The sequence below is a fragment of the Protobothrops mucrosquamatus genome, unplaced genomic scaffold, assembly GCF_001527695.2.
Source record: "Protobothrops mucrosquamatus isolate PMUCROS unplaced genomic scaffold, P.Mucros_1.0 scaffold212, whole genome shotgun sequence".
Lineage (NCBI taxonomy): Eukaryota > Metazoa > Chordata > Lepidosauria > Squamata > Viperidae > Protobothrops > Protobothrops mucrosquamatus.
In genome coordinates this window covers 1554135-1581446 of record NW_015386566.1, presented here as the reverse complement: position 1 = coordinate 1581446, position 27312 = coordinate 1554135, and the positions used below count along the sequence as shown (strand labels likewise).

The following is a 27312-nucleotide window of genomic DNA, read 5'->3' as shown; positions in this document are numbered from 1 at the left end:
TTCCTCTGGCTTGATACCTCTAGAAGTCTGGCCTTTAATTTCCTCCATTCACATTTCACTGGGAATTCTACAAGGTTGGTTCAACCTATTTAAACAGTACTACTTTAATGAAGCTAAACCTAAAATATGCTGACACCTCCCTGTTCTTCAAGGCCACCTTCTGGCTCCTTCTGTTCAACATTCACCAACATTCACTATTGGAAGGTGTGATATTTTATGGCTCTCTGGTTACTATGCATCATCCAAGTATTTATTACTGTATCTTGCTATAGTGATAAATTTGTCTACATTCTCACAACTATGTTTAAAGTGATTGCAGAGAGGTACATTTAGTAGGAAGTTATTCCTGTGACGCTATTATTTATCCTAATCTTTTAAATGTTTTTTAACATTTAACATTAATTAAAACATTAAATTAATAAAAGGATGCAAGAAATGTAGAATCCAAGAAGTGAACAGATGATGGAACTAAAATTCACAGAAGGGAACCCAATATTGATTTTGAGTGCCCAGTATATTCAAGTCATGTAACATGGGCACCAACTGCCTTTATACTCAGATTTTGCCTCTTTTATCTCTGCTGCAGATTGTCCTTGAATTACACTTATATATAAAGGGACCCCACAAATTCCTCCAAATGAAGAAGTCCATGTAGGATTATTTGTATTACATGCTGGGTATTGATTAGCATTGACTTCTTGACCTGTAGCCTTAACAGGCTCTCAGTATTAAATAGTTTTTCCCATTTTAGAGAGGTGAAGGAATAAATGGGTTAGTTGAGCTTCTGCAGACTTAAAGCACAAATTTCATCTATTTTCGTCTTCCTAAAGTCCTTTGAAACAAAAATAAATCTATGAAATTCAACCACATTCTCCTTGTTAATTTCACATCAACCTTGATAATGGCCTCTGTGGCCCTCAGCAGGCCAAACAAAGCAAACAAAGGAAGCCAAAACAAAGTTCATGCCCCATTTTACAGGAAAGGGAATTGCATCTCATATTGCTTTGCGTTTGTTTGTTTTCATCTTATGGACAAATTCATTCTTATGGAAGGAGATGAATTCCAAAATAATGGCAATGAGGGACAATTTATTTTATTCTTTAATAATTGCTCAGGATCAAATTTTCATTTCACTTATTTCATTTAATACCATATATTCAATGGGTTTGTCTCAAATATTAACAATAAAAAGAAAGGTAAATTAAATTGCAGGCTTAACTTGCTTAACATGAATTCCCTTATCTGGTAGTCTGATCTGGAGAGCAATCTAGAAGTGTGGCTGAAATCCTTCCCCAACTCTTAAGCGGGCTTTTTCAAACAACAAAATATAAAATATCCATTTTTATTTTGTATTTCTGGTTTACTTTAAAAAAAATGTCTTAAAAGGAAACATTAACTAAGAACAAAATAGTTGCAAATGTGCTACTTCTGCATTACAGATGTATCAAAAATAAAACTCCCATTTCTGGCTCCAGATGGAGCCTTCCATTTTCTTAAGCTATGGCAATGCCCCCCCCCCAAAGTCTTGCTGACATTAGTAGAACTTCACTGGTGTGGTTAAATGCAGTCTTAGTAGAAAAGTAAAGGATGACAGAGCAAGAAAAATATGCTTGAAGTTACTTAAAAGTCTGCATCTATATTTAATGCAGAATGCTGTCAAAGCCTTTTTAATTATGCCTGCACTGGAAACTTAAATGGATTTAAAAAGATGCATCATTAATTTTCACTGCAGGCTGCCTCATACCCCCAAGTTCCAGTTGAAGATTCTAAACAAATCAAGTACCGTAATATAAAAATGTAATCTTGTACCAGTTTTTGGATGGGGACATTTTTAAATATGCAAAGCCCTAAACAAATACATCCCAAATGGTTAAGTAGTCTGCAGTGAATCTTTATTCATTGAAGCCCTCCCTGGAGTTTAATAAAGTTAGATAACTAGCCTTCTATTTATGGGTGAGTGAGGCTACCTTGCTAAGCTAAAAGTCTTTTCTGAAGTTTGAACACTACCCTTCCTTTTCTCCCTTCTTTCCCATTTGGGGGAAAAAAAAACCCTTTCTCTGAAGACAACTATCGATGAAGACACGGAATGATGCTGCTGGGAGGAGGCTGAGTTAAGCTGATATAATATAACTCGCACCCAAATGGAAAAACAGAGTCATAATAGACAATTCGGATCTCATGTTCTAAATCTTGCTTACAACGAGACTTCTTTGAAATAACCTAAAATCATAGTCCAGACCGTGGGTCGAATCCCACTTCTTTCTCCTGCTACATATGTAAAACAATCATATCATATGGAAATGGAAATTACTTATTTAAAACATAAGTAATCTCTTTAAATGAAGACATTAGTCAACACATATTGTACCAAGCTCTTTTTCTGCACCCCTTACAGCCTTGAGTGCATTCGCAGGAAGCTATTAACTTTACTACCCCAAAACGCATCCCTGTTATATTTTTATGGCAGTGTAAAAGGTTGGCCTATTATAGAATGACATCGTGGAAATGCTCATGTGGAGGAATAGACTGGAAGAATGCTGGGTATGTGTGCCATATTTTAAATTTGTGTAGAAAAAAATATTATTAAAACAACTCAACCAACAATGGTAGATCTCAACATCTTTTTTCATAGGTATTCTCACTGTTTATAGAGGCCAATCCCCCCCCAAGAGAGACTGTTTTAAAAAGGCACTTTTTATTCACAATCTCATTTTATTCACATCCAATGCAGCCTCATTCAGTTGCAGGTGTACAGTATCTCTATTTCTTCTTTCTGCAGGAAAAATGTAGAAAACATTTGTAGCCATAGGAATTTTTCCTTAAAATGTGATACATACCTAAAGACAAATCTGTTCCCAGACAGAGATAAAATCCATCTTTTCTCAAGAATGGGTGACCAAATCCAGGGTTTATACCTAGTGGCTTAAGTATTTCATATTAGGACACTCCCAGTATATGTTACCAATGGGTTCCTGGGAAAATTAAAATTGAAAAAAAAATCTGTGCCATTAGTCTGTTTTTTGAGGCATGGAAAAGGCCAGGGCACATTCATAATTTATGAATACTAATATTTAGAATATGAACTAACCAAATTCAGATACATTTCAGAGTATTATAGTGGGAAATAAAATTGAATATAACCCAAGTATATTTCTAAATGCTATGAACACTATCCATGTATTATAAGTTGAACTCACTTATTTATACTTAAAGACCCACTGATATCAATGGAATCTAAGTGAATTATATTACATAATGTATTTTTCAATAGTGCTCTTTTCTACCCCTTTGTTTTGTTTTCTTATAATAATCTCAGCTGATCTTTTTTTCCCTTTCAGGGGAGAAAGAATTTTGAAATCATATGTTATATACATATCCACTTGATAAAAAGTGTCCATGAAAGAGATTTAAAACAAGATGGATCAAAGATGGTGGAAAATGGGTTAGTTAATGAATTAGTTAGTGAAACTAATTTCACAAGTTCACATGATGACTAGACTTTAATTTCCTAAAGAAAATAAAAGTGTTTTAAAGTGTTTAGAATAAGATACTATTTTGATAGAACAGAAGCTCAAGATTATAAATGTACAACTCAGATAGGGATGAACTGTTCTGTTTCTCTAATATATGTGATCATTGAGTTATTCCCCTTTTATTAAATATTCTACTTCATAAAGGGCTCTACAAATATTTCAGCTCCTTGAGTCCAAAGCATGTATTGAGTTAATTAATCCTCTTTATATCTTAGATTCTTATTTTCAGGTGTCTTTCCTAAGGAGGCATACAGTGTAGTCCTTCTCCAATTTTTCTCACAACTACAACCCTCTAAGGTTGGTTGAGCTGAAAGATAGGGACTAGCTCAAAGTAACCCTTCCAGGAAGGAAGGTAGATTTGAAATTGAGTCTCCTTAGTTCTCAGCCAACTTCTTAACCTGTAGCCTTTCAATACTGTGAACATTTAAAATTTTTAAATATCAGTGATCTACACAATCTGCATACCAAGGTTTATTTGCTATCCATTTCAAAAAATATTTTCTCCTGAACATGAATTGGCATGAGAAGATGTTTTTTTTCACTGCAGTTGTTGTTGGTGAGTAAAAATCCAAAAGGCCTCAAGTTTGTTCTTGGAAATTTCCAACTTAGGCGGCAAAAACCTTGTTTCTGACACTTTGGAGAACTAATGCTGTCAGCAAGCAGATGAACTGATCTGATTTGATCCAGTCAGCTTTCTGTCCAAAGATTTCTATCCGTGGAAGTGCCTCTGCCAGCACAGCATGACTTCCCTCTGCAGCCCATGATGTAGCCCATGAAATATTGCCTAGACTAGAGAAGTGGACAACCTCCAAAGAAGACCAAGGGGGTCAGGGAGGCTACAGGGAGGAGAGCAGATGTTCATTTATACTACATAGGATTGCATAGCCTGCAATTGCCTATAGTGGTGGTTAACTCCTCTTTGTTAGAACTACTTCAAAATGTTGCTGCAAGTAATTGAGAAAAGCATATAATAAGTGATCTTCCATGAGCAAGACAGCCTGGTATACTTACACATTCTTCAGGCATTAATTGTGTTTTGTGATTGCTCCAAAGAAGGAAAGATATTCATATTTGTCACACTCTGATAGTTTGCCCTTCTGTGTCATGCTCTTTTTGGATCTATAGGCTACATAAAGGAGAAAGAAGCACTCTTTCACTTGCATCACACAACTTCTCATTCTCCTCCTCCATCTCCAAAAGTTCTACATCTGTTGCAAAGTTTCTTTTAACCCTCAAAACAAATCTGAAAGAATGTACTCCCTGGATTTTCTAAAATTCTGCCAAAAAAAGCAGTTGTGTTGAATGCAACTGATAAAAGTCACAGCACTTCAAACAACTTTTTGAAGGCATAATATTCTTATATGCCCACAATACTTGCAAACTTCAGAAAGAGTGAAACATTGGAAATTGAAGAGCAATTTATATGAATTAAGGGAAGCAAGGATGTTGCCATATTTCCTAAAATGTGTGAGAGTGTGCTAGGGAGTGTGTTAAAAGACATTAGAACTACCACTATTTTTGTTGTTTCAAGACCACATATCCAAATAATGGTACTGTGTGAAAATAATGGCCAACTGAACTTTTATAATGACTGAATAATATGCATAACAACATTGACAACAAGCACTTTGGGTGCAACCCCATCAGATAACCCCATCAGATAACATCTACCTAACCCAGATCCTTCAGAAAGACTCAATAGATGGATAAAAATGCCAAATCTAGATTGGCTGGCTGACTTGCAAATAATAACAATGACAATGGCGAGGATGATGATAATGATGATAAGAAGAGTAAGAATAATCTGTTTGAATAAGCTTCTGAAAAAAATAAAGCAAATTGGCTCTGTTTTAAACTGATTTGCATTTCAACCAGTACTATATTATTCTTTCAGAATCAATATTATCATATTAATGTGTGCTAAGCAATTAAAACTCATTGCCCAAATAAAACTTAATTTAAAAAGTGACATTCCAAGGCTCTTGTGGCAATCAAAAGGTTTGAAAGGATGATTTCTGCCAGAATTCATCCAGAGAAGGCAAGGGATGCTTATCAAGACCCCAAGCCCTCATTGTGAACCAGTCATCAGAGGGGATGGGCCAATTAAATGCTGTCCTCCTTGATCTGCAGCTAATGAGTGACTTGGTTCATCTGCTGAGCCACTGCAGAATGGCCCCAGGTTCCTCCTCTAGCAGCCTGGCGGGAAGGGAGCCCAGGTCCATGGAAAGCTGGGATGAAGGCAATGTGGCTTGCAAGCAGGCTCTGTGTGGAATGCTCCCTTGTTCCCCTTCCCCATGGGAGCAATAAACAAACAGAAAAATAGGCTCTGAGTGCTTTTCGGCAACTGCCTGGGCCACCTGCTACTCCCCAAGCAGCCTCTAGCCCGGGATCATGGGGAAGAGTCAGAGGCCAGGCTGAATGGTCATCAGCTTTATAAATATCCCTTCCACAGCTGCTGAAGTGGAGGTGTCAGGCTGACAAGCAAGAGAGAAATGTGGGCACATCTTGTAATATTACGGAGACTGCTTAGATCGCTGTCTAGGATTACACGCATGCATGTACACTATATTTTACAACTTTCCTCTCGGGCTGTGAAAGCTTTTCAGATGTTTGAGGACAATTTGTCACAGACAGCCATTATGCATTCATCAGGGGTTAACAAAACTGGCTGTTTATAAAGATTAAACCGCAGGCCACAAAAAAAGGACGGCATAGTCAAATTACTGAGCCAGCTCACCGTTCCAATTATTTAATGGTTAAAATTGCCCCCCTCCTGACCGAGTAATGGAACAACCAAGCTCAGCTAAAAAGCATTCAGTCCTCGCAGCAGTTATTGCATTTGGCTCCGGAGGGGAAAGTGGTTGACCACTCCACCCATTCCCAAGAACCTACAGAGAAAAGATTCTTCTCCTCCGACAATCAGAAAATGCAAAGTTCTGGAGCTTGGTTGAGCCCAAGCCGTTTGCAAAGTTTGCAGCTTATCTTCCAAAGAGCCCTTACCCTGGCCCTTCCTGAAACGCTAATTCCGCCGGAAGAATAGATGCTTTTGCCTTTTGTTTTTGTTTTTTTTTCTTATTGTCTCAACAGAAATGCCAACTATTGTACAGGTGGGTGGGTGGGAAGTCCTGGAACAAGTATGACTAGAAGGGCATCCTAAAAGAAGACAAGGATACAATCCACAATAATTTGTAACAGTGTAAAAAGTGAGGTCATCAGTACTGAGCAGGATAATAGAATCAAGTTAGTTCGATTTTGGTTAAAAAATTCCATATGTAGAGACATCCCAGATATCACTATCCATCAAGAGGCACAGATGTTCTTAGCAATTTGACAGCCTTTCCCTATTAATAATTTCTTTATGTTAAACTTCCAGATAAAACCTGCAAGACTGGTATCAGAAAATAAGAAATTTGCTTAGACCACTTTTGAGTGGGAATTAAAAAAAATGGAAACTATTCGTCAGAGTGTGCTCGTTAGTATTATTAATTGAAAATATATTGGATTTTATTTGTTATCTATACTGAATCCGTTTCCTGTCAGATTACGATATATTAAACGGGCGTGATGAACGTGTTTTTGCCGCCTTAATTGCGGAGGAAGTGTAATTAAGAAAATAATCAAAAGAAAAGAACCGACTCAAATACAGCTGCAACAAAAAGAGCTCTCTCTCCGCGCGCGCGCACACACACACACACACACACACACATGGATACATACAGATAAAGACATTTATCACAGTCCCTCAGAAACTGCAGCAAAAACATCTCTATATTTTTGTTAGATTGCCGCTGCATTTGAGTAGGTTCTTCCCTTTTAATTATTTTCTTAATTGCACTTCCTCCGCAATTAAGGCAGCAAAAACAAGTTCACGCCGTTTAATAAATGCAGTTCTAACGTGAAGTAAATCGAGGTGAGATAAAGTGAGGAGGGGCGAATAAAGAAGGCCTCCGCAATGCTTCCCCAGTCGAATCTTCCTTCCATTCGGCCGCGGCGCTCTAAGAACTAAATAAACCCCAAGAGCTCTTTATGCCGGTCTGAATCTATGTCAAGTGGGAAAGCGAGGGGGGAAAGAGGGAGCCCCGCCGAGGGACCCCTTCCAGAGGAATCGGCCCTGCTTTCTCCTCTCCGGGTCTCTGTTGGAAGAACGGCTCGCAAAGATTCAGGGCTTGAGGCCGGGCCCAGACACACTGAAGCCTCCGGGTGCAGACTGCGAACGCGCTTCTCCCCTAAACTTGGGAACGCATGTAAAGCCAAGGTTGGGGGGGGGAGACAGGTTTACGGAACCCTGCGACGCGCCTCGGCAGCTTAGAAAAGATCAAAGGGCGCCTTCCCCCGATTTAAAGGGTCTGGCTGGGCGGCTAAGAGATCAGTATAATGAAGCCAGGCTTTGTGGCACTACAGCGAGGGCCGGGAGAGGTGTTGAAACGCGGTAAATCAGTAAAGAACAGGCGTCGGATGTCCCCGACTCCCAGAACAGGGAACCCTTTTCTTGCGAGTAAAGCCCTTTCTCTATAAGAAAGCTGCCCTCCGATTTTTTTTCCTACCCAAGTACGTAGTATCGCAGCCTATGCTCGTAATCCCTGTGAAAAACCAAAATTTCAGTACGTGCCTATTAAAAAAAAAAAGGGGGGGGGGAGGAATAAGGGCCCTCGTACACCAAGGAATTCAGTTGCGCATTGCGAGGGATGTGATGCACGGCTATTGAAAGAGGGGCAGTAGCGACGTTTCTTCCCTTGTATTTAGAAAATTTATTTGGAAAATTTATGGGCTATAGCCGCCAATCGTACATAAGTAACTCTAGGCGTCCAACAGTAGTCAATAACAACAATAAGCCTAAACATCTGGCTGTCTATGCGAATATAATAATAATAATAATAATAATAATAATAATAATAATAATAATAATAATAATAATAATAATAATAATAATAATAATAATAATAATAATAATAATAAAAAAAAAAATTTCTGTAAACAAAACAAATGTTAATAAGACAACTGCCAGCTCTGTACCTCGAGATGTTCCCGCCTGAACTAAAAATCGCGGCCTGTGTTCAGCGCTCGAGGCCGGCCCGCGTTTCCGACCAGAGTGACCCCCCCCCCCGCAGGATCAACCGCCCTGCAAAGCTGAAGGCTCCTCGTTTTTTGGAGGAGCTTCGGACACTTCCATGCTACTTAACGCAGCCGCCGGCCAGTCAACTTCTCCGGGGAGATGCATAGCACCAGAACCCGGGAAAAGCTGTCTTTGCCCGGGCAGCCTGATACCCAAAGTGCAATAGATCTGAAAAGAAATCAGAACAACCAGCCAAGGGATCTTCAAGGAAGGAGGTTTGCAGCCTCCCAGGTCGAAAATCCCTTCCAGGTCCTCCTGGGGTGGGGGACAGTACGAAGCTATGGAGGGCCAACCCATCACCCTGGCGGGTTTTGCTTCAAGTATACCTTTTAGCTGGAATTCGACTACAGAGTTAGAAACCCTCCTATATGCGAAGAATTTTGGACATGTAGATAGCGAAGAAAAGGCCCTGGAGGAGGCCGGGTGCAGGGAAACCCATCGGACAGGCAACTATAAGAAGCCGCCAGGCAACAGGAATGAGGGTCACTGAGAAATCGGTTGCATCAGGAAAGGGAAAGGGAAAGGGAAAGGGAAGGGAAAGGGAAGGGGAAAGGGAAAGGGAAAGGGAAGGGGAAAGGAGTAAAGTTCAACTTCCTACCTGTAAATGGGCCAAGGTTCATTAACGTTCTATCCAGTCTCTGAACATTCATAGAATCCCAGATCATTCATGAATGTGCAGTAACGTTCTGTTCTATACTATTCTAAAGTAATCGTGTGCAAAAAAAAAAAAATCTAGATCGCTTTTCTTTTCTCTAAGGAAGGCGGTCTTTTCCACCTCAGATTGCAGTGAGGCTCAAGGAACGCGGAGGCGAAGTCTAGTAGCCCTGCCGGCGCAGAGCACAGGCCTTTCGTCCCGTCGACCAGGCCGACTGGGCTTTTGCGCAAGCCAAGAAGAGCCTGTTTTCCTTTGGGGAAGAAACGGAGAGTTCTGGATGGCCCGATTCCCTGCCTTTCCCAGAAAGTACCTCACCCCAATAGCCTGTGGGTGGAAGGCCACGCGCTCTGGAGACTCGGACGTTGCTCGCCGGGCCCTCGGGCCTCGTTCGCTTGCCAGATGCTGCAGAGTCAGGAAAGAAGGCCGTAATGCAACGGTGGCACCGAAAATGGCACCGAGGTTTGACTGGAACCTTGCTATTGCACGGACTAGTCCTCGTTATTCGAGCAAGACCAACCTGCCCGTCGCCATCCTCTGGCGGCCTTCAAAGCAAAGTAATCACTCACGCACGCGCGCGCACCCACCCACCCACCCACGCACACAGACAGACACACACACACACACACACACACACCCCTCGCCAGGCCTGGCTGCTAGGCTTTAGAACCCAACCCACTCAACTGGAGTTCCGCTGGTGGAAGTTTTGGGCGAGACACGGGGCCATCGGGGATTGCTTTAAAGGATGAACGACGAGGCAGGCAGGACGGCAGCGGCGGAGTCCATCGCTCAAGAGCAGCGCACTGTCAAGGAGTACTAAAAGAGGCCAGACTGGCCCACTCCCTCCGAAACCCAAAGGCGACCAGGCCGACAGAACGGCTCTCCGGCCGAACTTTTGAGGTGCCTTCGCTTGTTAGCCCCTTCGCTTGTTAGTCCCAATCCCCGGTCCCCAGCATGCAGCTGGAGAGGAGTGTGCAAATTACCTGCCAGGCGTCTGGCTCTAATTTAATCTCTGAAGAGGTTTCCCATTTTTAAGAGTGTGCGTATTTGTATGTGTGTGTCCTCCTCATGAAAATGAGAGGTGCTGGAAAGCCTCAGGTTAACCTGCTTAAAACCGAAAGTGAAAAACCTAAGCAGCTGCTTAGCCAACCAACTTTTCAAAGCGGACGGTTTTTCTATCCTTTGAATGCCTTTTATAGAAAGAGCGTCTTGAAAAGCGCAAGGAAGAAAACGAAACACAACCCTCTCAGCACACCCGGTTCAGCGAATCCCAAGAAACTTCTTTCGGGGGGGGGGGGAGGAGATCTGTGCATTTTCGTTTCGACAAGAATCTCGAGATCAACAATAAATTACGTTGCTTGGCGGGGTGGGGGGGGACAAAGGGGAAGAGTTCGGCCATGGCAAAGCCCCGCGACCCACTCCCGACCCTTCGTGATCCCCTACTGCCCCAGCGGCCTGGCACGTTGCCAGCTTTGAGGTGTTGGATCCTGCTGGACACCGCTTTGGCAACCCAACGGTGGCACTGAAAATGGCACCGGGCTTTGACTGCCACTCTTGGCGCCTTCTCGGCTCTTGCAATTCAGCAAACCCTGGCAGACTTGGGACAACTGCTGGGCACCGCCGTGTCCCCGGCTGAACCTTATCGAAGCTGTAAAGGCGCGCCTTGTGGAGCGCTCTCCCCAGAGATCACGCCCAGGGCATTTCTCTGCGCCTATTCTTTTCCCTGCCTGCCTTCCCTGACCCACAGTCCTAGTGGAAGTGGCCGGCGGCCTTCCCCGAGGTGGGCCCCTTTTAATTCCAGGTGAGGTTTGCCTCGATGCTGGGCTATTCATAGCTAGGAGCCGATCTATTCCTGTCCAGCGTGCAAGGCAGGGGCTGCTTGTTGGACGCGCCCGGAAGGAGCCGGGGAAAGAGAAAGGCGCCTCCTTAGAAAACCCCTGGGGTACATTTGCTTGCGCGAGGGGGCCAAGCAGACTTCCCGTAAGCCCCCCCACCCACCCAACCGACCTGCAGTCTATTGATGTAAAAGTGCCCTGTAACTGGCGGGAGGGGTGGGGAGGGAGGGAATCGGCGGTCTGGAAAGGGAAGCGAGAAAAAGGCCGCGGCTGCCTGGACCACTTCAATAGCTAGTCCTCCCCCCCCCCGCCCGCACAGCCCAGCTGTCAGCAGAAGGGCCACCTCCCGGGTAGCGGCGCTTAAGCTCTCCCTGGCCCAGTTTCTCTTACGGCCCCCAGGCCCCCTAAGGGCCGGGCACCCGCCGCCTCTCCCGTCCCGCCGCGCGCCGCGCTCACCGGGGTTCAGGTCCAGGCACTGGGCAGGGTCGTCGGCGTCTGGCAGCTGCCCGTCGGGGCTGAGGCTCTCCATGGACAAATCCAGGCCTTTGGCGTCCCAGTCGCGGAGCTTCCGCTTCTTGTGCGAGCCGATCAGGGCCTCCACCGAGAAGGCGTGCGCTCGCGAGCTGAGGGCCACAGCCGAGCGCCTCCTTTCGCTCATCTTAGCCGCCCGGCGGGGGTGCCGAAGCCAGACGGCCGCCGCGCCGCCGGCCGCCGAGCTGGCAGAGGACGGGTCGGGGCCGGCGAGCCGGGCCGAGAGGGAAGCAGAGCGGAGAGGCCGTTCCGACGTGAGAGTCCCGCGGCCGCCTGGGCGCTACATGGGTCCCGAGTTGTTGGCTGGCCGAAAGGCACCGCTCAGAATCCCGCTCTCGGGCTGCGCTTCATCTCTCTCTCTCTCTCTCTCTCTCTCCCCCCCCCCCCGATTCGTCCCTCTCTCCCTCTGATTGATCCAAACTCCTGGGGAACTTTCCCCCCCTTTCCTCCCTCGCCTGGTCCCGGCTGCGAGCGCCCGTCAAGAGTCGCTGCCCAATGAGAAGGTGGCGAATCCGGAGACCGCGGTCGCGGGAGCCAATGAGGAAGGGGCGGGCCAAGCGCCCGGGCTTCCCGGCTGCCCGCGGCCTTAACTCTTGCAGAGCGGGGAGCCGGTCGCCCCCTCCGCTCTAAAAAGGCGGCCAGCGGGCGCCCAGCCTCCACTCAGGCCCAGATGCCTCCTGGCTGCTCGCAAAAACCCCCTCCCAAATATGCGAAGCTGCTGGGAGTGAACTCTACTGCGTCTGTGATCGTAAGCAGAAAAGATTAACAACGTTACACTATCCTTCTGCTCCCCCCCCTTCCCCTTCCCCTCCCCCCTCGCTTATAGGTGGGTCACATATATAAAGAAGAACAGCGACTTCTCCAAGAAAATTCTTGTAGAAAAAAGTACATTTTCTGAAGTCCCGCTCATAAGTGGGAGTTGCCACGATCAGCACCCTATAACTTAAATCTGTAAGTTGAGTTTTATGTTTGACTTATATTTGAGTTTTATACTGCACTCCTTTGGTGAAAAGAGCAATTTTGTTAAAATCCAGCCAAACTTCGATTTAGCAGTTTGGAAGATAGAATCTGAAAAGCGTCATGAAGCATATTTACCCTTAGGAAACACTATAAACATTTGACTATACTCCAATACATTTCTATATATGTCCTGTGCAATCGCGGCAATACATTTTTTAAAAATCGTATACTCTTATGTATAATATTGTGTCCCAATAGCGGCTTTAATAGGACCGTGTCTCGGATTATACCATGGCTTCCCTTATTCTATATAACGCAGTATAAAAAATGCGGGAAATGCTTTATGCCCGTAGTCCTATCGATCGAGCCACATCCATAAACGCGATTTATAATGGCCAGAGAACACAGATTAACGATGGAGCAAACTAGCAACTTGGACGTGTTACTGGTTATAGTGGGAGACCGAGACGCACAGTTGGGGCGGCCATTTAGCTCTGCTGCAGTCTTTCCGGCGACTCTGCTTTAGACCCTGCTCGCTAAGAAATAAGGGCTTAAATCTGAAATCCTAAAGTCAATGTCCAGCTAAGCAAATTATCTGTCAAGATGTGCAGGACTTACTGGGTGAATTCACGGCTTGGCTTGTTTCTTGCAGTTGAGGGGCGCTGCCTTTTGTCCACGATTCCCGATTCCCCCTAGGCAAAAGGGCTTCCAGTTGTGATTTTTTTCAGTGTATGTTAGGACTATACAAGGCTCCTCCCGAACACTGTATAATTTCTAATCCTGATTATCTTTGCTTTGGCGTTTTATTCATATACACCCTGTGCATTCGTTGACTCCCAGAAATAAAAAGAGAAAGAAAAAAGGAAGCAACAAAAGCAGGCGGTTAGTTTTTGCACAGAAGGAAAACGAGCAGATGAAGAGAACCTAAACGGGAATGGCCCCGCAAGCCGCAAAGCGAAGCGCGTTTGCCGTACCCAGCGGCGGGAGCAAAAGGACGCCGGCGACGCGCTCCGCAGCCAGGCAAGGCGGCTCCAGGGCCTGCGCGCAGGAGGAAAGAAGCCCCCCCACTTCGCCTCCTCTTCTGCGAACCTCCAAAGGCACCGGAGAAGGTGCGTCGCCCTCTCGCTACTGGATCCACACGCACCCAAATACACACACCAAATGCGTGGATCCGTTCAAACGGGCAAAGCCCAATCGAGAACCGGGTTAGGAACCCGGCCGGGAAGGCGTTGCCCCGTTCTGGAACGGCGCGCCGTATTGAATACCCTAATTCCTCAAAGTTTTCTCCCGTTTGCCTCGCCGATGTTGCCTCTGCTGTGTCGCCCAGCGCGACTTCTCTCTCTTCCTAACTTGGCGATGCCTAAAAGATGCAGAGGGAGGCAGAAGAAGCGTCCGTGAGGCTTCCAAAGACTCCCCTGGGCTCAGCCAAAACGGCACGGGTTTTGTTCTCACGAGGGAAAGAAACGGACTCATCGGAAAAAAATACAGGTTTTTTTTTTTAAAAAATTACTTTCCATTTTGCTTAATTTAAAAAGCCCGCGTAAGCCCCAATTCTCCCACCCAGGCTTTCTTTCTTTTAAAATCATTTGATATTCTCTTCTTTATTAAATAGAACATTAATTTCAGGACAATATTAATATGCTGCCATCAAGCAACAAAACCAGCAAGCATGCTTTGAGGGTTGTTGTTGTTGTTTTTTGGTTGAATCTTGTTTTAATGTTTTGAACACTATAGGAGTAAATCCTAGGGAGCTCAATGAATACTGAATATATTCATCACCGGGAATTTTTTTTCCCCCTTATGCTTCAAAGTATTAACCAATGGAGTGGCTTCCACAGAACGCCTTAGGAGCCACAGGAAGTTTGGAGGCGATAGTTTGGAGGGAGTGCTGAAGGGCTTGCAATTCTCTTTGCACTGCATCCAGTTACCTTAAGAGGAAGACATAAGGTCTCATGTGCCTGGCCATCTGTGGCCAAAGATCTATGTACCTGGTGCTGCCAAGGAGATGACACGTACCTGGCCACCTGCCTTTAGAAGAAAGTAAGAGGAGGTCAGTTTTTCAGAGAGACAGAGAACTCTGATCCCCATTCTTGTTTGACACTTAAAAGGAATAAAGCATCCCCAGTCAAATTCCCCAGGAGAACTCCAGGGAACATTCCTCTCCCTATTCTCCCTTTCGTTTAAGTGATTTGGACTTCCTTGAGTTTCATTTGTTTGCAGACATCATTTAAAATACCTGGAAGATCCTCTCCCCCAATCTATCATTTACCTACACCACCCTCCTCCTCCTCCTCCTCCTGCTTCAAGGCAAAAGGATATCTCACCCCTTCATGCAGAGGGGTGAAGGAAATGGTTGCCCCCTCAGGTAACTAATGAAAGTTGTGCAATTTAGCCAGATGTATCCTTCAGAGAATGTGCCAGGCTGCTGATAACCAGGATCACAGTGCAATCAGTCACACCATTCTTCTCTGAGTTTCTCTGAAGGCTTCCCATGGCTAACTTCCCATCTGAAGCCCTGCTTAAGTCAGTCAGTGTGAATGCTGCAAGGACCCCCATTCACTTTGCTGGTGTCTTGGGGTCCTACTAGAGTTTGTCCCTAGATTGGAGCAGGGCACTGAACTTAGCCCCTATACATGGTGGCCTGTATTCAGGCTGGATTAAATGTCATTTCTCCTCCCACTGTCCCAAAGGGAGTGGGGGGGGGGTGTTGCAACCACACAGGTGTGGCCCTTTGCAGACAGAAGGAACCTTTTTGACCCTGATCTGTCACTGACGCCTGCCACTCAAACATTCCTTTGTCCTAACTCAGCAACTCCTGCACATGTTTCTGCCTGTTCTGCCCAGGCTGCAGCTCTGAGAGACTGAGATCCCAAACCTTTCCTTGAACTCCTCAAGGCCTGACTGGTGACCCATAGGAGCATTGGCTTATCCAGCCCCTGAGTTGCCCTGGCCCAGGAGCTGTGCTTTCTATAATGGGCAGGCATGTGGATTGTGGACAGATCTGGACCTAGAGGACAGGAAAGGTCCACTCCTGAGCCGCACTGCCCTGGGGACATGAGGCAGCCACTTGGCCATGTTCAGCCTCTGGGGTTAGCTGGAAATCCGCTGATGCCTGGCATGTTATTGCCTTTTTACTAAACGGCCATTAAAGAGGTTGGAAAAGCCAAGTCCAGCATTAGTTCAAAAGAGATTAATTTCCACCTCGGGAATGGCAGGTATGTCAGTTTCCCCTGCTGGCTAGTAAAAGGGGGCATTCATGAGGACTGTAAAAAGCAGGCATAGCTTTACAAAACACCACCCACTGACCCCCCCTCCACCCCTCAGCACAGGTATTATTAGCTAGTTAGCGCGGGGCTGTTCTGCTCCCAGCACCGGAGCAAGTAATTTTGGTCTCTGGCAAAGTCCACCCACTCTCTGAGGGCCTCTTGCTCTTCAAATGGGTTGCTGGGAGGATGCCTGAAAGCTGTGCTGGGAAAGCTTAGCAAGGGCTGATCAGAATGTAAGAGGGGGGGGACTCCTTTTGCTTGAGCATGTGGATCCCTGATCCCTCTGAGGGATCCCTCTGAGCCTAGGAACCTGGTCTGAAGGAATGATGGCCTCCTTCCACGGAACCCCCCTTTGGTTACCTCAAACGGTCCTCAGTTTGGGATAGGGCAGAAAGGGAGTCTTCTGCTCACAGCTTGCAGTAAAACCAACTGGAAAAGGAAGCTATTCAGTCTACCAGGCTTTCCTCCCCCCCCCCAGCTTGCACAGCCCCCGTTTCTTTCTAAGAGAATTTCTTGTAGGCTTTTGCCCTTCTTGATTTCCTTGGACAAGATAGGATTTGGGGGAGTTTCTCTTCACTTGCTCTTTTGCCCCAAATTAAAATATGTAGTTTTAATCCAACCCCATGCCACTCATCCTTAACACTGCCAGATGTTTGCAATAACATGTGAGCTTTTGCCCCTAGGGACATGATACAAAATGCTTTTTCCTATGTAATTATTCTTTTAGCTAACTATTCATAAACATATGGTTTTTCTTCTCACAAAAGGGAAAAAAATCAAGCCAATCACCAGAGTTCTCTAATTTTATCAATCACATGCTCTGGTTCAGCATCAAGCCTGCATTAGCAAGTCTGCATTTTACTTCTGAGACAACCCAAATCTCCAAAATGAGAAGCTGAGAAAATATTTGAAGATGGTTTTTCCCAATATTTTTGTTTCCACGAATTCAGAAGAAAACCTTCCAAAAATTGTCCAAAATGTAATTAGGCTGGAATTGATAAAAGAACGGTGGATATCTGTAGGAAAAGAGGATTCGGGGACCAAGTCACTCAGACACCCTTCATTAATGTAGCCTCTGTCAATCAAAGGTTAAATTTTCTATGGAGCCAAAATGATCTTCAGTTTCATCTCAGGAAATTATGTTCAAAGCAATCCTGGCTGCTTTGTTCCAGCAGCTCTGCATTTTTCCTTGGAAACTGGTCCTCTAGACTCAAAAGCTGGCCAATTAGCCACAAGTTATGACTGAAACTCAGGCACTTTCGCTTAACAGGTTGCTGATCTAAGAGGTCTGTTCTTTGGTGAAAGATGCTTCCAGTGCTTGACTCTAACTTTTTAGCTTGGCTCCAATATAGGAGGATCATTCTTGCCTCCCACCGGAGAAGAAGACCTTTGGAACATGCATTCCTTTCCAGATCTGTGTCAGTGAAATGTCACAAGGCCACACCATTCCATCGCCAGCAATTTCCCTGTGCAGGTACTGGTATTGCTCAGAGTATGGCAGAGGCACAAGTAGCCTAACTGAACTCCCCCACCCCACCCCACCCCACCCCCAGTTCACTTTCTTCTCTGGGACTCTCTTTATCTTCATCAGTGAATCTCAACCCACACAAAAGGTGTTTCTGAAAGGAGGTCGGCACATCCCTTTAGGCTTGAAACTTAGATTGCCGCAACTTCTCCGCATTTCGAGAGCAGGGTTGAGCGTCAGAGGCCTTTCAGTTCTTCTTGGACCACAGGCCCACCATCCCTTGAAGCGATAAGCACTTCTCGCGATAAATGACGGTTCCGGTTCTGTGCGATTTAAGGCGACTCCGCTCCGGTCCCGGCAACTGCTTCCTCCAAGGCTGGTCCGGCTTTTGCACTGCCCATCCAGACACGCGGCTTCTCTGCCGCTCTCCCTCTCCCCACCTCGCCGCCGAGCAAGGAAAAAAGCGCGGAGCGTCTCTATCAATTTAACTCCGCTGCTCACCAACCCTGCGCCAGCTGACGCCAGTCACCGCGGGGGGACAGGGCGAAATCAGTTACATCTGCAGCGCTGCCCCCTCCTCTCCAGGTCAGGACCTCTGTTCCTCGGGTGGCGGAGAGAACCGGGGCTGGCCACGCTTTAATTCAGACGCCCGACAAGAGGAGCAAAGGTGGGAAACGAGAGGCCGGGCCAGAACCCGGGCAGGCGCGGCGTCTGCGCTTCCTCGGGCTGTGCGGAGGCTTTTGACTGGCAAGAAGCGGGGGAAGAGAGCGTGGGGCTGGGATGGGAGAGGCGGGAGACACCGAGGAAAAGTTCTGCTTTACAGCAGGGCGCGGAAGATCTTCGGACCTGCTGAAGTTTGGTGCTCTTCGAGGCTCCCGAGCGCCCTCGGGAAAAGAAAAGGTGGCCTCTTAATGCGGAGGAAGGGAAGCGGGTCAGACTTCCCGGCACAGAACTTTAGGCCGGAAACTTTCCCGGCACAACTCCGATCGGAGCACCCGCCTCGGACCCTCTTCACGTTTGGGAACAAGCTTAGCGTAATAGAAAGGTCCGACGTAAATCTACCGCTGTTTTTCGGAGACAAACGCCGTGCAACTTCGGGCGGAGAAAAAAAATGCCTTTCCGCCTTGCCCAAATTGCAATGTTGTGCTCCCTCCCTCCCTCTCTCAGGACTCTGCTGCCCTCGTGCGGCAGGCCGGTGTTTTGACTTCCGAAGCCGCGTTGACCGTCGCCCAAGTAGACTCCTTGCTTCTGGCAGCGCCAGAAATACCACCAGCGCGCCGACGTTGCCAAATACTATAACTAAAACTCAAGATTTTAAGGCGATCGGCATCTTTCCAAGAAGATGTTTCGAAATTGAGCGGAAATGGGGCCAGGCGCTCTTGTTTGCGCTTTTCCAGCCAGAGTTTGGGGCCCAATTTCAAAGTTTGTCTCTCGAGCCTGTCTCGCCCCTTCAAGTCAGCCTGTCGGAAAGAAAGACAACAAAGGAGTTTGCCATCTCACTGGCTGATTTCGGCCAGCCTACTCAATCCCTTGTACTTGCAATGTATCCCAGAATAACTTCGAGGACCTTAACAGAAGGATTTTGGCTTCAACTCCATAACTTAATAGGGAAACTAAACTTTGTTAACTGCATCTCCATCTCTAAATTAATGAAAGCCATTTTAGCTAAAGTTCCAGTTGAAATTCCGGTTCTGAAATGTTTAAAAATCCATTTTCCTCCACTGCACCTTCGTGTTCTAGCAAGAGAAAATGTGTGGCATGTAAAAGTGCACCATCTATGAATGTAAACCACATGCAGTTTTACATGGGCTCATCAGATGGGGGGGGGGGGTTACATACTGTACTGAAAAAAATCTGCTTCCGAGAAGATAAACTGAGAAGACAAGCACAAGATGCTAAGGAACAGGGGCACTTCTCTTCTGGTTTTACTAAGTAAAAAAATTATCCGGTATGGAAAGCTGAAGCAAAAATAATAAAAAAAAAAATCGGTGTAGGCTTTTGAGCATAATCTGGATTTTAACAGAGATTTTTAAAATCCAATTTAATTTCAGGTATGCAAGTATTCTCCCTCCTTCTGAATACTAAAGGTACTATTTGTGTGCAGATATGAATATGATTCTGGAGGGAAAACATTATTTAAAGAAGTCCACATATGTATATTCTTGCAAATACAGCCTTTGTTTTCTTTACAGCATTAGGTTTTGGTGTGTTTTTTTAAAAAAGGTTTTGCAGATTTTCTTCTACTGTTGTAGAACAAACAGTTATTCTACCAATTATTTCCCCTACAGTAAAATGTAATTAGTAAAAACACCGAATTTGGGCTGGGATCTCTGTAATCCAAACACCTAAAAAACGCGATTTCCCCCGTATTGCTTGGTTTTCCGATCGCCAGATCGATCCACCATCCTGCCGGCTTGAGCCAAGTGGCTTTTCTGACTGTCCCAGCAGGCCGTCATCTAGGGCGCGGGGGAAACTTCGGTGCGCCCTTTTAGGGAGAGCCAGAGGCGAGGCCGAGCGAATATACCTAGCAGTGGAGAACCGGAGGCCAAGCGACCAGCCCTCCGGAAACGGAGGGGGCCGAGGCAGGCGAGCGCTGCGGGACGCGCGGCGGCTTATTTTCCTCGAAGGCGGAGGGATCTTCGAGAGATGCTCTGTTCCGTCCCCGGCAGGTAAAAGGGACCTGCGGCCTGAGCCCAGCCTCCTCTGCCGACCTGTCCCAAGAGGCCCGAATAACACAGACAGACGCGGGAAGGTGAGATCGCCGCCGCCTCTTCCAGCACCTTGAGCTCGAAGGCCTGAAGCCGCGGACTCGGTTCCTTCGACCTTCTTAATCGCCTTTTCCGGCTGCCAAATATATTTTGGCCTGAAAGCCAAACCAGGATCTTCGGCTCTTTGAATCAGGTCCGCCCGTTCTCAGAGAACCGGGTCGGCCCCGAGTTTCCCCTTGGAAGGGGCGCAGAGGATCCTCGGGCAAAGGCGGCGAATATTTCTTGGTTCGCTTTCAAGACTGCGGGAGGTCAGGCAGGAGCCGGAACGGGGCGGGGGAAGGGGGGAAACAACAACAGGCGGACCTTCGACCGCCCTGCTTGATCACCATCTTGACTTTTTTGCCCGCCCGCCGCGGGTACTTCTGTTCGCTTTATTTCAGCGTGCGGTGGCTCGGACCAGGTTTCTCCCTTCCTGGTTCAGGCGCCAAGTTGCTTTAGAAAAGCCCCGAAGACTCTCTGCCGCCGCTCTTGTGCGCTGCGCGACTGCAGGCAGCAGATGGAACCGGGCGGAAGGATTGATCTCCTCCCGTCGCGTGCGAAGCCAGCCCGCGGCAGGTAGAAATCTAGCCTGTCGGAAGCCATCGGTTTCGCCTTCTAGGCTGCGAGGTCAGCAAAGAAGAACAGCTGGCAAATCTTGGCATGTTGTAGAGTCGCGATCTCCTGGTGGTGCTCATTTCCTTCTCTTCGTGCAAGGCACTCTTGAGGCCACGCCTTCTTCCGCCAGAAGAAATGCATGGGAGCCCCGGAAGAAGATCGCCGGCACTTGCCTTGACCCTGAAAAAACACCTCTCCCTTGTCTAGCTCGCCGCCTGCAATGCCCACGCGCCCAGGCCCAAACATTGCCTTAAATGGGGCGTCGAGAGGTTCCGGCGGCGGTTCCTCAGGCCTCTCGCAACCAGCGGCCTTGTATGACCCCATACAATACGCCAAATACCTTTTTTTCCTTGGCGGCGTCCTTTTCGCTCTGTCCCCGGGTATCTTACTTGGTCTTTACTTGAGTACGGAAGCGAGTTTTAGGATGTTCACCAGAGTTTAGATCCAGATAAGTAGGACCGGGACAGAAGCGCACGGTTAAGTGGAGGCCCAGCCGCACGGGAAGTTGTTTCTGTGGCGCAGCTCCCTTGGTATGAAGGGGAGCCGAGAAACTTCCTTACCGAGCTGCAAGCCCTTGAGAGTCTTCGGGAGGAGAGTTTCTTTCGGGGTCCGGACCTTTTGGATGCTCGCTGATTAATTTCTGTGCCGATGGATAGGTCAACATTAGAGCAGTGGCGCGCCACGTGCCTGCCGGGCGCCCTGGAGCATTTTTCTTAAACGTTGCCTTGTCTCCGCGAGACAGTTTGCGTGGCGGCGGGGCTGGGAATATTCTTCCCGACCGCGATTTCAGCGAGGCGCTAAACTTAAAGGACCTCGGTAGCTTTGTGTTCCCCGGAGGCAGAAACCATTTCTGGAACCCAACGAGTCGAACTTCCTGGAGGCTGCAAACCAAAGCAAAGCTCTCCAGAAGCCGGAGCGAATTCGGACCAATTTAATCTGCAGCCCGCGATCTCTTGCACTGAGTAGGCCCAAAGCACCTAGTGAGGGCGAGACCTCGGAGCAGATAACCCCGCTCTTAAGATCGCAGCTCTCTCCCCGGATTACTTTAGTGAGCGGAGCTCTGTGAGTTTGCTTCCCTCGCAAGCGAACTCGGGATTAAGGTGGGTGAGATTAATTTCTGAGTAAAGGCACCAGGAAGGGGTGTGAAACGGGCCGCCGCGATTATAAGAAGTAATGGGAGCTGGAGACTCCAAACGAGGACAGGCCACACAAGCGAGGGCAGCCTCCCGCCGTTTGCAAAACCACACAATTCATTCTCGGGAAAAACAACCAGCAGCCGGCCGGCCGCCCTTTCGGTCCTGAGCCTCAGGGCTGGGTCCCCTGCGTGGAGAGGGGAGAGGAGGGCAATGCCTCACCTGCCGGGAAAAGTTCTGCGACTGAGCTCGTCGGCAATCGCCCGGAGTCGAAGAGCAGCTTTTAGGCGCCCAAAATAGTCTTTGGGCGCAGCTGATGCGCTCCTCCGGGAAGGCGATGCCGGATTTTAACCTTCGAAATAGAACTACGCCTGGTGTAAAGTGTGCGCTCATCCAATAAGGCAGGCATTTGTTTGTTTGTTTGAAGCGGTCTAGCCTGGAGAACTGTAGCCGGATTTCGATGAGTGACGCAAAGGGATTTCACAAACGGATCAGATGGAAGCAAAGGGGAAGAGATAATGACTTTTGCCCGGTACTGACGGCGATGGAGAGTCCCTATTAGAAAACAGGAATAGGCCTGGTTTAGTCCCCGGAATCTTCCTGACTGTCCTTCCTTTGCTGCGTTAGCAAATGTTCTGGTGCTTTTGAGAGTGCAGGTCTTTTAAATATTGAACTGGGACACTTTGATCCGAAGCAATTAAGCAAGATTCTTCTATGCAGGCAAGTAGAGCAATTTATTTTTCTGCATTTTTATTAGTGGCAGAGAAAAGATGAATGCCCATTGTCACCTACACTTTCTTGCAGTATTGCAGCTATCAAAAACATAAGACTCTTGGAAGTTACTTTTTTAATGCTATTCCGGTCAAAGATGGTATTAATATTTGGATTGAGATTGGTCCTATTTTGGGCTTGTGGAGAACTATTTCATTCCACTCTTAATAAGTGAAAATAAATATTTAAAACCTGCACCCTCTCCTATAAATTTAAACAGATGCCACGTGATATTTTTCTGGACCTAGGGCAAGGGTATTTTGTTTTAATGCAATTAATAGTAAGCATACTGTTCAACTGAAAACTTGCATGAAAAAAATTATTTTTGCTATTAAATATTGTTTTCATGTGCCTTATTTCTTGTTGCCAATTAAAGTTGCAATTTATTTGAATTCCAAAACTAGTTTCTTAAGAATGCAGAATTCAAACACAACTTGATTAAGCTCTTCAGAAAACGTCCTTAAAGAAACGGTGCGGAAATGATTAGGATTTTAAATCAAGTGTCCTGCAAATAGACTAAATCAGACAACTACTGTTCATTAATAGCCACTAAAAAGCTGCCTCCAAAAAGTCAACAGTTTCCCAGTGTGGACCTGGAAGATTTTGAGAAGTTCTGCTAGGAGGGAGCAGGAAAGTTAGCCCCGCCTTCCACTTTTGCCTTCCACTTTTGCCTGCTGGCAATTGAGGAATTGGATGAAATATTGCTTGACTATTTGATATACACATAAATAGTTAATTATATGTTAGTCCCAGACTGTTTGGAATCAGGCTAGAGGTTGAAATTTCTGCTTTTGTTTATAAAGTGATTTCATACAATATATTATTTTTTTTAAACTACACGATAACATATATTAGGGAATGTACATCTAGCAACAATATTTAATTCCAAAGTTGGAGGACTTTTTGCATTCAGTTGACAATCCAGATTTTTTTCTCTTTGTATTAGGCTTTGGCAGCCAAGTCATTGTTCATTCAGAAAGGTATTTTGGATCTCTTGAAGGGATGATGGATAACCTAAAGACTAGAGCATGGAATTTTGCATGCTGAACTAGTTACTTTCCAGAAACTAGTTGTTCATTGATCTTACAGCAGCCCAGTTGGAATAAAAAGGCTTATGGGGAGAAACCATTTAGATTTTGTGAAAGAGGGGAGGTGTAGGGAGGAGTTCTTCCACCGATGGGGTGGAAGAAAGACCAGTGCAGGGCTGGTTCTCTGTCCCCCTCGCCTCAACTTTCCACACAACTCTGCAGTGACCTCATACCTGCATGGTTGCCATTAGACCTTGAGTTATGCAACCATTGGCTAGAAAATAAAAATAATGGCATGGAATGACTGTTTTCGGAGATCAAAGCATGTATCTCGCTCAGTGCATCTGGAGCCCCAAATAGGGTGGAGCGGCAACAGTTGCTGGAGTTCAAAGAGATTTCCAAATGTTGTTCAATCCCCTCCCCTGTGTAAGCCCTCTAGTGCTTTTACAGACAATGGACTCCATGGCAGGCCTCCAAAAAAACCTATTTGAAGGAGAAATGCAGGACTTGTAGTAATCTAGGGTGGATCATCCTGCTTAGCCCAGCATTCTGGGGGGACCTGTCCAGCCCCATCCACTTATGTCCACTAGACTTCTGTCCACTATAAGAAAAGGCCTTACATATCTGGGCCTCCTGAAGAAGCCAAGCATTTCACCTTCAGCAAATGCTCAATTTACCATAAATGTGGCTGGATTGCAAAACCCTGACTATGAGAGTTTTCTATACCCTATTTGGTGCCATCTACTGGTGAATCAGATTTTTGCAGCCCATATGTGCCACGAGTTTAGAAAGAAAAAAAATGATGACCATTAATTGTTGTTGCTCGCAATGTGAGTCATTCCCACCTTTGTGAATCTTTACAGGTTGGAAATGAGCTGGGAGTAAAAGGTTTCCCCACTCCTTCCCACTTTAGGCTACTAGCTCTATTCAGCAAAAATCGGGATGACTACCAGATGGCAGAAAATCCATATAGAAAACTAATTCTTGGCTACCACTTAAGAGATCATGCAGATGTTTGCAGTCCTGACCTGGTAGCCCTATTTCCATCAAGCTGGCTAGCAGACTCTGGAAATGACCTCTGCGCTTCATTCAGGCTTGCAGATGGCAGCTTCATATTTTTTAGGATCTCTTGGGTCAACCAATAAATTTGGAGTGCAAAAACCCGGACAGCCAGTAGGATGGCAGCAGAGGCCTTCTGCATACTGCTATCTAGTAGTCACATAGCCTTCCTTTGGGGGGGGGGGGCTTTAGGTAGCTCCAGAAGTGTTGGCCCACTTGCTCCAGATGTACATGTGAAGGACATGATCTTGCATTTGGAAACACTTGAGTTGGTCAATGGGTGCTCCCAGAGAGTGCCAAACTGCCTGGGCATCTGGACTGGAAGAAGAAGGCCTTGACTTGCACCACTGTTAGCCTCTCTCTGGATCTGGGTGCTTGTTTTCTCCACTTTTCTTCCAATTCTAACTCTTCCAATTATATGCCAAAGCTCTTTGGCCTTGAGTCAAATCAATGGCTGAGCAATCTAGCCACCCCAAGACAACCCTTCTCCAGAAAGACTTGGGAGAAGGCTGAAACCTTTGTCTACCCTGCAGACGGTGCCAGTTTTCAGAACTGAGCAATACCGTAGAAGCAAAGAGAAGCCTCCCTGAAGGCTGAAAGCAAGCAAATGAGATGGGGATTCTTGGCTGGCTCTAAAGGAGTGAGGAGGCATCCTGGCTGACCCTCAGATTGATTCCTTGATTTTCTTTGGACTACCTGTGAACTCTCTGGATGCAAGAAAAGGCAGTGCAGACCTCAAATTAGCTATGCTCTCCAAAACAGATGGAAAACCTTAGTATGTCCAACAGCTCCACATATGTTGGTCCAGTAATATGGAATAACCAGAGGTTGTTTTCAGAAGGCCGTTTGACAATTTTGGCTATTCTCAAACAGCTTATATAAACCTTAAGAGCTGAACATACACACTGTTGCTTTGGGTGGGAAAGGTATTTCTGCAGCAAAAGATTGCTTATTTCACTTCCAAGCATTACCACTAAAAGGATCTCAGTACTGAACTGGGCTGGAGAAGTTCTGAAGTCTAATCAATGTCCTGGAGAGTAAATCCTGACTTGGTTGAATCAGTGGAATCGGAATTGGCACATTTGCGGAAGATCAGTCTGTCAATGAGAGCATAAGGCTGTTTTCTCACTTGTGATTTATAGTGGCTTAGTATCACGGTGCTGATATAACTGCAATATAGACAGGTTTTATATTGCCACAAGGATGGCTGGGCGACACTGGAAGGTGCTATAAATTACTAGTGAGGAAATGACAAAAATGGAAACAACAGGTGTAAATCCGGGGCAAAAGGAGGAGAAGCAAGGGAAAGGTCAAGAGACCGAGAATACCAGACAAATAATAAAGGCAACTTAAGATCTTCTTAGGTTAGAGGTGGACCATTACTGCAGTCCAACAATGTCATTTCCAAAAATTGGCACTGAAGGTTCTCTTTGAAGGTAGAAATTAGAACATTGTAGGATGGACACCAAAGAAGCCTAGAATCATGGGGCTGGAAGGGATTTTGGAGGTCTTCTAGGCCCTTATATCATCCCAGACAAATGGTTGTACAATCTTTTCTTAAAAGCCTCCAGCTATGGTGCACCCACAAGGAGGCAAGCTATTCCGTTGGTTAATTGTTCCCACTGTCAGGAAATTTTTCCTTAGTTCTAGATTGGATTTCTCTTTAATGAGCTTCCACTCATTGCTGCTTGTCCTGCCCTGAGGAGCTTTGGAGAATAACTTGATGCCCTCTTCTCTGTGACAGCTCTTCAAGTATTTGTGTCATTTTTGAAATGAGATGGGCAGCAAATAAATTTAATAAATAAAGTATTGGAAGACAGCTATTATGTCACCCCTAGTCTTTTTCTTTGTTAGGCTAAATATACCTAATTCCTTTAGCCTTTTATTGTACAATTCAGCCTCCAGATCCCTAATCAACTTGCTCTTCTCTTCACTCTTTCTAGGATGTCAGCATCTTTTTTGTATCATGGTGACCAGAACTGGATGCAGTATTTTAAATGTGAGCGTATCAGTGCAGTATAGAGCATTACTATCACTTCCCATGATCTTGATGGTAGTAGCCCTCTGTTGATGCAGCCAAGGACTGCATTGGCTTTTTTGGTAGCTGCAGCACACTGCTGGTTCATACTTAAGGGTAGTCCACTAGGATACCTAGATCCCTCTCACAGCTACTGCTGTTGAAACAGGTACCACTTATTCTATACCTGTGCATTTGGGTTTTTTTGCCTAAGCATAAGCCCTTGCTTTTCTCACCATTGAATTGCATTGGCCTTTTTGGCAGTTGCAGCACACTGCTGACTCATTATTATTAAAATGGTTCATTATTTTGGGGGGTGGGAGTGAAAATTCTACTTGGTAGAGAGAATCTTTGGATAGAATCTGCCCCACTGCAAATGAATGAAAAAACATGTGAATCTGACTGCAGAAGGCAAAATTATAATTCTGACACGAACAGCTCATTACTTGTTTTTTGGGTGGGGCTTTGTTATTTAGGGAGAACATGGGTGGATACATTTATAAATTACTGGCTTGTTTCAAAGGGAAGTTTTGGTATATGCCAGCAGGAAGCAGTATATTATTATCTCTCAGAAGGCATGGAGTGCT

General features: G+C 46.0%; 1 protein-coding gene across 1 annotated transcript in view; it reads right to left on the bottom strand.

The window, feature by feature from the left end:
• The window catches only part of TBX15 (T-box 15), a 79337-nt gene extending 67546 nt beyond the window's left edge, over positions 1-11791 (bottom strand). The window contains exon 1 of the mRNA XM_015814037.1: positions 11590-11791. Coding sequence (XP_015669523.1) covers positions 11590-11791 — 202 coding nt within the window. The remainder of the gene's footprint in view (positions 1-11589) is intronic.
• Positions 11792-27312: the final 15521 nt, after the last annotated feature.